Raw genomic sequence first — 11,040 nt, forward strand, 5'->3', positions numbered from 1 at the left:
CAGCCACTGGAAAATCACACCAACCTCCACACCTCAGCTCCTACAGTACGAGATACAGTAAATCCTCTGGGCAGAGGAAAAACAAAGGGCAGTCAGCAATGGGCAAGCACCTCTGCTGAAGGCTGACAAACTCCTGTTCAGCTGTGTGCCAGCTCCTCCCACGGAATCTGCCCTTGGATTGAGGGGCACAGTTTGGAAGGAGTTAAACTCAGCCATGGGGACGAGCAGCCATGCTGGCCGCTGCATTCCTTGCCTAACCATGACCCCACTGTGCAGGGAAGAACTGGGAATAGTTATCACCACAGCACTGACACGTCAGCAGCAGCGACTAATTAACTGATAAAAATAGATCTCTGAAAGGGCTTTTTTCCCCTCGACACAAAGCCCAGGCCCAACACTGCCACAGTTGCACACACATTAGTTTTCTACAGGCTCTAAACTTGCCAGCAAAAAATAAAAGCATTCTCACACTCAGAAAAATAAACCCACCTGGCATCTGTATGCAGAAAATCACTGCTAAAGGGAACTGATTATGAACGACCTGGAGCATCTCCACTCCCACCTTAATGGATGCAGGAGCAAGATGATATCTTTTCCCCCAACAGTCCTACCAGCTTCCCTGTAGCCCAAAGTTCCAGTTTTGCCTGAAAAATGACATGTTTTGAGGTAATCCAAATGATCCCAATGATATTTGCAGCTTTCTTCACTCATAGCATCACTGAGACCAACCAGAAAAACCCAGTTCTGTTTTAAGCCCCCCCCGACATACCCAGACACAGGTTTTGTACAGCTTGTAACTAAATATTCATCACCAGCTAATTAACCTGCAGGAACCACAGCCTCAGCAGTTTTTAATACATAGAATGCTGCAACACATGCCAAACACAATGAAATTTGATCAAAATAGAAGCCATTTGTTTAAACACAAATGATTTGGCTCTCAAAACTGTTATCAAATTGAACTGGAAAGGAAATTAACCAGTGACTGAATGAAGTAGAAGGCTGTATAATCACGGATGCAACAGCATGAAAACGAGGATGCAATCACATCCCCTCGTTTGTGGCACTGCCCCACGCTCTCAACAGGACTCCCACTCCATCTCCCAGGGGCTGAGGACACTCTGTGCCTCAGACACAGCTCAGCCCCTGGTAATCCACAAAGAAAATGCTCCTTGCAAAAACACTCTGATACATTATCAGACACTAGAGTATCACCTGGGAAGGGACACACTTTGAAACCACCTTGACTTGGGACAGACCAGCGCAGTCATTCCCAGCACTGCTGGCAAGAACAGGTTTAATAAACCCACTCTGAATGAGAAAGGGATTTTGTTACCATCACTGTCCAGATACTCAGCTTCAGCTGGTGTAACTGTGACAGTCCCTCACAATCGACCTCATTTTGGCTCTATTTTGCCCTTTCCTTCACAAAAAGGAATTTAAACCATGTAAGTTGCCGATTTTAGGTATTGTCTACTCTTGAAAGCAGTTTGGATTCATTTAAAAGGTCTGCTTGAAGAGCACCAGGCACTCCTGAGGAAATCACAGCAGGGAGAGGAATCCGGTTACACTCCCTTGCATGCTCTGCAGCACATCAAACTAACTCAGCTGAACATCCTTTACCCACCAAGAGTGGCCTGGGGAAGCTTCATCAATCCCCCTCCCTGATCCTGCACCGGACTTGCTTTTGAAAAACACGAGCATCACGAAACTTCAATGCTCAGTTTATTTCAGCCTCAGCTAAGCACCGTCTCGCTTCATTTACTTTTTTCTGCAGCAATTCAGTGCCAGAGAAGGGCACCAAGCCCTTGCCTACCTCCACCTGGACAAACACAAGCCAATGCAAGGCACAGAGGTAAATAATTCATCTGCGTGCAAACAGAGGGAAAGAACAATTAAGCCAGAAAGCACAACGGGGACGTTTCAAATTTCAGTCAACATTAAGGCAGGAGAGATCAAACAAAGAAATACCAACGGGGCTGCCTCAGAGGGAACTTTGGGGAAGCTGAAAACACTCACGGCAAGGCGCGGGAGGGCGGCGGGGACGCAACCCGGGTTTTACCGGAGCGCCAGCCCCAGCCGCTCCGGGTTCCCGAACCGCTCTTCGGAGGACAGCGGCGAACTCCGCTCCTCGCGCTCGGAGCCAGCGAGCGGCTGCGTTTGACCCGCGAGCCGCTGCCCGGACGCCCCCGGCGCGGTGCCCGCACAGCCCCGGCCCTCCCGCGGCATCCCCGGGGCGCCCCCGCTTCCCCTCCGGGACCGGGACCGCCCCCGCCCCGCAGCGCTGCCCCCGGGCAGGGAGCAGGGGGCGGGCCAGGGCCGAGCCGCGGTTCTCCGGCCCGGGGCTCCCCCGCGGTTCCCCGGCCGTGCCGGCGCTCCCGGGCCCCCGCCCGCCCTCACCTGCCGCCGCCGCCGCCGCCGCCGCCGCCGCCGCCGCTGCCGGGACGCGCCGCCGGAAGCCGTGCGCAGGGCATGCCGGGAAATGTAGTGCGGGCGGCGAGGACACGGCCCCGGGACGGGAGGACACGCCCCTCTGGGCAGGAGGACACGCCCCCCGGACCGCGAGGACACGCCCCCCGGACGGGGGACGAACGGGATGTGGGGTCGGAGGCGTTCGGAGCGTTGGGGTCAGAGGGATGATGAGGTGCCGGGAGAGGTTGGACGGCGGCTCTGAGGCCACGGAGTGACTGGCGATGGGGGTTTGGGGTGGGAGGATGAGATTTTGGGGTCAGGGCGTGAGCGGACCGTGGGGCTTTGGCACCGGGTCCCGAGGCCCGGCCCCGGGCCGGTCCCGCCTGGGCTCTGTGATTGTTCACTTCAGCCCATGCAGCGGATCCAGGTGTCTGCCTGCACCTGTCGGGAATGAGCCGCCCACACTCAGGTGTTTCTCATCTCCAGCCCCACGTGAACCCTGCACAGCGAGTGCAGCTCAGCCCCAGGGATGCCGCCTTTGCAAAGCACTTCGGGCTCCATCAGTTGTAAAATGTTCCTTCAGCACAAATTATTATTACTATTATTACTATTATTATTATTATTATTATTATTAATAATAATAATAATAATCATCATCATCATCATCATCATAATATTGCCACCACTACTATTATTTCCTGTTGCTTTGATGTGTGTTAAACACCACTAACACGTTATGTTTTTAAATTGAGGGCAATTGCAGTGAGAAAAAAAAAAGGCATTTATTGGGATCATAACTATCAGCTACAGGTAGGGAGATTATTAACACACCTGCCCTGCAAGAGAACAGTGAAAACTGTGGATAAATTATAGATGTGTACACAAATTGCAGGCTTTAGTAATGCACTGAATGAAGAATTTACTGGTTTATAATTGTGACCAACTGAAAAAACCAAGGGGGTTGAAGTGATGCAATGAGCCAGGGCAGGGGCTAAAGGAGACCCGAGGGCTGGCTCAGCTCCCCAAGGCCCCCAGGTCCCCCCAGTGCTCTCTGGAGCTATAGGGTGACACCCTGAAAGAACAGCCCTTTGTGGGGGCTCTGCTCTTATCCCCACCAGGAACTCTGGCACAACCAGCACAGCCCAGGGAGCCCTGTCCTCCTGCCTCAGTTTCCCCAAAAAAGCTGCCCTCAAACCTCTTTTCCCCCAAAACAGAGACTCTGCCCCAGCATCCCCAGCAAACTCAGGCCCCCCTGCCCTCCCCGTGCTCAGAGGGGCCGCACGGTGGGTCCCCCTCTCCCTGCGGGGTCCCGAGCAGCCCCAGAGCCAGACCTGGCTCCCCAGGGAAGGCCCAAGGCTCACACACCTTCCCTGCAGCACTGGCCCCTCCCCAGGGATCTTATCAGCAGCTCCCAGGGGCTCCTGCCCACACCCTGATAAGAGCTGGGCTCCCCATCGTGGGCTTGGGGTGTCCTGCTGCCCCCCAGCCCCACTGCAGAGGGTCAGAGCATCCCGTGGACACACACACGGCGTGAGGGCCGTGCCTCCATCCTGCCTTCCCAGGAAGGTGCCACAGCCAGGAAAGACGAAGCAGCCACCACAAGGAGTTTACTGAAGCCAAACCCATCCCTCTCAGGCGCACGGGGAGGACTCAGAGCTCCGCACCCTCCCTTGGACAGCTTGGGGATGCTCCTGGGTACCCCCAGAGCAGCAAGACCCTGCACTCCACTCCTGCCACACGGGAGCAGCCCCTGGGCTGACCAAGGGGAAAGTGAAACAGGAAAAAGAATTAAAAAATAATTATTTTATTTTTTCAAACAAGATCAATAGCAGAGTTACAGAGGCATGTCCATGCCTAGTCAGAAGTTAATACATCAAAAAAAAAAAAATAGAAATAACTTAACTGGAGCTATCATTCAACAGCCAAACCAAGGGTGGCGATGCTGCTGGCCCTGGATCCTGCTCCCCAGAGGCACCTCTGTGTGCTGCTGGGGATGCTCTGGCAGATCTGGATGAAGCCATGGGCAGCCCATGCCACCCTGCCGCCCTGACAGCAGGAGAGGGGCTGAAGGAGCCTCACGCCCCAGCACAGCTCCCCACCTCAGCCCCTGAAGCTGAGGCAGTGGAGATGTGCCAGTGGTTGGAAAACTGCAAAAAGGTGTAAAACACACTCAGGTATTCTTACCCTTTCCCTGCTCCTGCCCTGGCACTGAGGTTAAAGGCACTTCACATCCCAAACTGCAGGGGATGAGGCAGAAGGGTGGGGAGGGGGTGCCGGGGCAGCACCCCCACCAGCAGCTGTGTCTCCCAGCACAGCAGGACCCAGAAAGCAGGGGTGAAGGCCGTGACATCCTCTGGCCATCTCGGGCAGGGGGGCAGTCCTCTTCGGTGGCAGCCTTGGTGCCAGGACACGTCACAGGGTGTGACACCAGCACTGCAGCCACAGACATCCCAGTCTGGCTCCGCTCAGGCCAGCCCCAAAAAGGCACAGAGTAGCAGAGCCCTCGCAGCTCTGCCAGGCCCAGGGCAGCGCTCTGGGGTCTTCCAGCACCAGCAGCTTCCTGGGGCTCCCCTCTCCGGGGAGAAAGCGCAGGGAAGCTCCCACTTCCACAGCTCTAGGCCCGTGAAGCAGGGAGACAACACTGCAGTGGAATTCCAGGGCTCCAGCTGCCCCCTGGCTGTTCCTGCGCAGCCAGGACAGGAGCAGGAGCAGGAGCAGAGCAGCTCAGGTCAGGTCATGTAGCGGGTGACAGCCCTGAGGGCGTAGAGCAGAGCTGCCTGCATGCGCGCCTCCAGCAGGAGCAGGTTGATGTGCACCTACAGGAGAGCAGGGTCAGGCACAGGGCCAGGCACAGGGCCAGCACCTGAGCACCCTGCAGGGGGAGGGACGGGCCAGCACCTTCTCCGAGTGCTTGAAGTGCCTCCAGAACTGTGCGTAGATCTGCTTGGTTGTCCTCTCTGGGTAGCAGGCCACTGTCTTGATGTAGACCTTTAAGTTGCGCTCCAGGAGCTGGTTCACCTCCCCGTAGTCGTAGTCATCATAGCTGGAGAGAGGAGGATGTGTTATTGCAGACACTTGTGCGCTCATAGAATCCAGAGTGCTTTGGGTGGGAAGGGACCTTACAGCCCTTCCAGTCCCACCCCTGCCATGGCAGGGACACCTTTCACTGTCCCAGGCTGCTCCAAGCCCTGTCCTTGGACACTTCCAGGATTCCACCACCTCTGTGGGCAAAATCTGCCAGAGCCTGACCATCCTTACTGTGATTTTGCATTAAATTCTCCTTTCCCAGGGTTGTTCTGAACCTCAGCCAAGCCCGCCACCAGCACCACTTTGCCTTAGGGAAGCAGCAGTGCTCTAACCCAGACAAGTCACTGAAGCTGCTCCTGGCTCTTGCCAAGGAGGAGCAGAGAGCCCAGCCAGGTTAACCCAGGAGCTGCTCCTGGCTCTTCCCAAGGAGGAGCAGAAACCCAGCCAGATTAACCCAGACAAGTCACTGAAGCTGCTCCTGGCTCTTGCCAAGGAGGAGCAGAGAGCCCAGCCAGGTTAACCCAGGAGCTGCTCCCGGCCCTTCCCAAGGAGGAGCAGGAGGCCCAGCCCCTGCGGGCACGCACCGGATGCCGAAGACGCAGTGCACGTAGTTCCAGATGGCGCGGCGCAGCACGGAGGTGTCCACGCCGCAGTGCATGGCAATGGTGTTGTAGGTCAGGTTGTAAACCACCTGGAACTTCTCATCCAGGAGCTGCCCCACGTCTGGGTACAGGCGGTTGATCAGCGAGTAGCCGTGGTCCTCCCAGGTGTAATCCTGGTGGAAAAAGGACACTAAGGTAGGGGTTTGGTGGGGAAAAGGGGGATCCCTCTGTCCTGGTTTCGGGAAGGGTGGAGTTAATTTCTTTTCAGCCACTGTTCCAGCACTGTGTTTTGGATTTGGAATGAGAAGGGTGTTGGTAACACACTGATGGTCTGGATTTTTTGCTAAATTTGGTTTATCCCGAGTCAAGGACTTTATTCCTCTTGTTTCAGGCTCTACCAATTGGAGGGAGCACAGCCAGGACAGGCGACCTGAACTGTCCTCAATCCTGGGAGCAGCCCTGACATAAACAGGAGGCACTCCCAGAGCCGGGGCACTGCTGAGCACCCACCTGGGCACGGAAAGTGGGGGGGGCCTGCTCCCCCCTGCGTGTGAAGTCCTTGTATCCGAACTCAGGGTCCTCCAGGAAGCAGCGGATGTTGGATTGCAGCGAGGGATCCAAAACATCTACAAGGCACCAACGCAGAGCCGTGAGCCCAGATGGAGTCAGCGCTGCACTGGGGAGCTGATCCTGCTCTTCTGGTTCTTTTCCCCCCCCTCGGGCTCCCCTGGCCCACGGGGACCTCCTGCCCCCAGAGTTGCCCCCTGCACCTCCTCACCTGAGGAAGGGACCAGCAAACTCTCTGTCTTCTCCAGCTCGAAGCGTGTTGCCATCTCCTCCTGTGTGACTCCGTCCTCCTCCAGCTGGTTTTCCTGCAGCAGCTTCATCCTCTCCATCAGCACCTCCACCTCCTGCATGGCATCTGTGCCCTGGGGAAGCACAGGGCAGGGTCAGCCCTGCCCCTGGTCGACCAGAGGAGCTCCCAGCCACAGATCTGCTGGCACTTGGGGGAACCCCTGGGCATCTCCCTCTGGGTTGGTCCTGCCCAGATTCCAGCAGCTCCCATCCCTAAAAGAGTTAAGGGCCAGGTTGGACAGGGCTTGGAGCAGGCTGGGACAGCAGAAGGTGTCCCTGCCGATGGCAGGGGGTGGAACAAGACAGGCTTTAAGGTCCCTCCAATCCAAGCCAATTTGTGATTCCCAGGGGCAGCCCCATAAAGCATCCCAGGGTACATTCACACCCTGCAAGGCAAAGCCCCTCTTACCCCAGAGCCCCCCACGCTGTCCCCAGAGGCGGGGCTGCTGTTGCTGTGGGGTGAGGGGGCCCAGCAGCTGCTCCCCACGTCCTGCTCCCCCTCGGGTCTGATGCCGCAGCCGAAGACAAAGGATGCCAGCGAGTGGTAGTGGGTGAGCAGCACCAGCGCCTGCACCAGCTCTGCCAGCGACCAGCTGTCCTGCCCCGGCCTCAGCAGAGCCTGTGACACACAGCAGGGCTTGGAGGGATGCCCCAGCCCTCAGCCCACCACAGCCCAGTGCTGGGGCACGCCAGGGGCAGGGATACAGGAGTGTTTGTAGACCCACAGACCCGTCAGGGGCAAGTCACCCCTTCCCACCCCACTGCCTCCCTCAGCCCTGAAAGGGTTAAACCCTGGGGGCCGTGCACACAGGAGGTGACCCCTGGGATCAGCCTGTGTGTTCTGGGGGGATCCGTGCTGGCAGCACCGGCTCTCACCTCGATGTGCTCCTTGGTGATGAGCCAGGGCCGGTGCGCCAGCAGCTTGTTGATCTCGTTGAGGTTCCGGAGTTTCTGGGGGGCACAGTGCAGCCCCTGCAGCCACGCAGGGCTGCCCCCCACCTGCAGGAACTCCCTCATGTGCAGCCCCACCAGGTAGGAGCAGCGGTGCCGGGCTGCAGCCTGCGGGGAGAGCCAGCGGTCAGCCCCAGCCCCGTCTGGGGTCCCGCCCTGCCACAAGCCCCCAAAGAAGCCAAGGCAGGGAGCCCACGCGTCCCACGTCCCTCCTGGAGGATTTTCCCTGGGGATGTGACTCACAGACAGGGGGATTTTCCCCCTCACTATCAGTGCCAGTGCTCCAGAGGGCATGGAGGGAGGGTGTTGGGGTACCCTGGGTGGGCACCAGCCCCAAAGGGGTTTGGGATGTCAGATCAGAAAGGGGCCCATCTCTGGGGTCCCAAATGCCTCCTGAGCAGCAGTGCTGGGACCCCACACAGCCCCCGTGTCCCCACAGCACCCCCAGGGCCCCGCTGCTCACCATGATGGCGATGTAGTGGCGCTTGTGGTAGGGCAGGGGCCCGTCCATGCGCAGCAGGAGGCACTGGGTCTTCCAGAAGCTGCTGAGGTACTGGGGGTGCAGCCCCATGACCATGGCGACGTGGTCCACCCTGCCTGCGGAGACGAAGGCCTGGAGGAGCTGGTGCAGGCTGCTCTCCCCGCCTTCCTGCGGGATCTGCACCAGGAGGAGAGGAGAGAAGTGAAGGGCTGCGAGCTGTGGGCTCCCACTCTTCCCAACCTCCCCTAACCTAAGTGGAGACGCCCCCCAACACGCAGGAGCCCAAGAGCACCGAGGCTGGATCCTCACCCCAGTGGAAGCGCCCTGCCTCCGGAACGGACACCGCCGGGGGCCCCCGCTGCCCGTGCCCTCCCTGCCAGCCCCGGGGGGCACAGGGGGCTGGGGGGTCTCCATGGCAGAACCCACACAGCCCGTCCTGCTCGGCCTGTGGGTTGGGTTGTTTGTTTGGGCTCTGCAGTGCGAGGGAGGAGGAGATGGGGGTCAGCCCCCAGCGCAGTGACGAAACCACGGCGCTATCTCTGCCTGAGGAGGAACATCTGGAGCAGTGAATGTGGGCGCTGAGATAGGGCTCAGGTGCCCTGGGGATGTCAGGGCAAAATGCTGGGGTCGGGCAGGGCAAGGGTGTGGGTCTTTGCATCACAGGGGAAACATAGATGTGTCTGGCTGAGTGGGGAAACTGAGGCACAGACAGGGCAAGCAAACACCAGGGTGAAATACAGCTGTTCCCCTAATCTCCAGAACGACCCCCTCCCAATGCCACAAGGATCCTCCTGGGGTGGGTGACCCCTCTCCATCCCATCCTCAGCATCCCATCCCCACCAGGCACCAGGAATCGGAGGGCTGGGAATCCTTCCCGCAGCAGGGAAGGGTGAAGGAGACCCCCACCCAAGCCAATCCTCATCGCTTTACCTCTCCCAGGGGAATGAAGGCGCTGGGGCCCCTCGCCAGCTCCCGGGCAGCTTCAATTCCTCTTTCCTAGGAAGGAAGGCAGAGCCGGGAGTCAGCGGAGCCCGGGAACATCCCCGTCGGCGTCACCGGAAGGGGTGACTCAGGCGGACACCGGCACGGGCCGCGGGGCCGTGTCCCCACGCCCTGTGCGTCACGCTGGCCGCGCCTGATGAAACCGGGCTGCGATGTTGCTGCGCTGTGTGACGCAGCGGGACAGCCGGCCGTGACACCGCTCCGAGCGCGGGGCGCCGCCGCCACGGGACGGCAGCGAGGAACGGGCACAGACGGCACTGGGCAGCGGGAGCAGCACGGTGCCGACGGCCCGCTCCGCGGTCCCGCCGACCCTCCCTGGGCACAAAACGCCACTGAACATCACGATTTCCCCGCACACTGGCAGGGCTGCCCCTGCTCCAAGCACGGGGTTCGGGTCCTTTCTGCCCCACACTCCTCGGGGCTGGAGCTCCCGTGTGCGGCCAAAGGGCTGCTCCTGTCCCGGCCGCTTTCGGGACATGTCCCGGCTCCTCCCCTCCCTGCAGCCGGGCGGGGCGGGCAGCGGGGCACGGCCCCACGCCTCTCCGAGGAACGCCCGTGCGGGCTGCACCGTGCGCGCCCGGGGACGGGGCGGTACAGCCCAGGAGCCCTTACCTGGCTGTCCCGCCGGGCCCTGCAGCCCCGGTGCTCCTCCGGCCCCGCGGGGCTGCACGGCGAGCCAGCGACCAGCATCACGCTGGGGCTGGGCGGTGGGGACAGCCCGGCACAGCCCCGGCCGCCCCCGGTCCCCGCAGCGACCCCGGGACTCCGCACCCGCCACGCTTACATAGCACGGGGGGACACGCCCCTCCGCCCGCCTCCACCAATGGGAGCTTGGAGGCGGGACCACCCAGCAACAATCAGACCAATGACAATGCGGGGCGTGGCCAGCGCGCAGCCATCAGGTCTACCCAGGGTCGGGCGCCCTTCCCGACCCCGCCGCCGGGGCCAGAGAGAAACCGGCCTGAGCCAAACACCCCAGCTCCGGGCACGGGCATCGCAGGGATATGGAACCGCCCGAGTGAGCCCAGAGGCGGCCAGAATGTTCCAAAGAGGGCTGGAGACCCTCTCCACTGGACAAACACGGGGAGAGCTGAAGGTGTTCAGCCTGGAGAAGGCTCTGGGGGGGAAAACTTAAGGCCCATTCCAGAGCCTAAAAGGGCTCCAGGAGAGCTGGAGAGGGACTTGGGACAAGGGCCTGAAGTGCCAGGACAAGGGGGAATGGCTTCCTGCTGCCAGAAGGGAGGGATAGATGGGATATTGGGAAGGAATCCTTCCCTGTGAGGGTGGGCAGGCCCTGGCACAGGTGCCCAGAGCAGCTGTGGCTGCCCCTGGATCCCTGGAAGTGTCCAAGGCCAGGCTGGACAGGGCTTGGAGCAGCCTGGGACGGTGGAAGGTGTCCTTGCCCATCAGAGGGGGGCAGAAAAAGATGAGCTTTAAGATCTCTTCCAATCAAAAAGGTCTGGGATTCTCTGACTCTTTTACTGGGTTTGGTGTTTCTCCTAAGGGACAGAAGAAAAAAGAAAACATGAAAAGAAGGCATAAAATCCCACCCTCACAACCATGGGCTGTCCCAGCCACAGCACTGGTGCTGCCTGACAGCCCAGCACACAGGAGTCACCGCACAAACAACTCAGGATTCTCCTGGCAACAGCCTCCTCTGGCTCCGGGCTGAGCTCCTGCCAGCAGGGGAACAGCAGAGCTCCCTGGCAC

General features: G+C 59.6%; 1 protein-coding gene across 1 annotated transcript; it reads right to left on the minus strand.

Moving 5' to 3' along the window:
• Positions 1-4,246: 4,246 nt before the first annotated feature.
• SESN2 (sestrin 2) lies at positions 4,247-9,320 on the minus strand. Its single transcript, XM_054292339.1, has 9 exons — positions 9,259-9,320; positions 8,311-8,505; positions 7,773-7,955; positions 7,306-7,515; positions 6,820-6,970; positions 6,552-6,667; positions 6,024-6,214; positions 5,311-5,455; positions 4,247-5,228 (listed from the first exon to the last, which is right to left on the minus strand). The coding sequence occupies exons 2-9, from the start codon at positions 8,422-8,424 to the stop codon at positions 5,142-5,144; spliced, it is 1,197 nt and encodes a 398-aa protein (XP_054148314.1). The 5' UTR covers positions 8,425-8,505; positions 9,259-9,320; the 3' UTR covers positions 4,247-5,141.
• Between the last annotated feature and the right edge of the window lie 1,720 nt (positions 9,321-11,040).

Source organism: Melozone crissalis, unplaced genomic scaffold (genome assembly GCF_028551555.1).
Source record: "Melozone crissalis strain CALT ecotype California unplaced genomic scaffold, PUWL_Pcris_2 ptg000108l_1, whole genome shotgun sequence".
Taxonomy (NCBI): domain Eukaryota; kingdom Metazoa; phylum Chordata; class Aves; order Passeriformes; family Passerellidae; genus Melozone; species Melozone crissalis.

What these genes read in the sequence shown, in the direction of transcription:
- SESN2 (XM_054292339.1), bottom strand. Translation starts at nt 8,424, where the DNA reads ATGGTCATGGGGCTGCACCCCCAGTACCTCAGCAGCTTCTGGAAGACC. An exon ending in GCCACTACATCGCCATCATG is followed by an intron (nt 7,956 to 8,310) that starts GTGAGCAGCGGG and finishes CTCTCCCCGCAG; the next exon opens with GCTGCAGCCCGGCACCGCTG. An exon ending in TTTGCTGGTCCCTTCCTCAG is followed by an intron (nt 6,668 to 6,819) that starts GTGAGGAGGTGC and finishes GGTGCCTTGTAG; the next exon opens with ATGTTTTGGATCCCTCGCTG.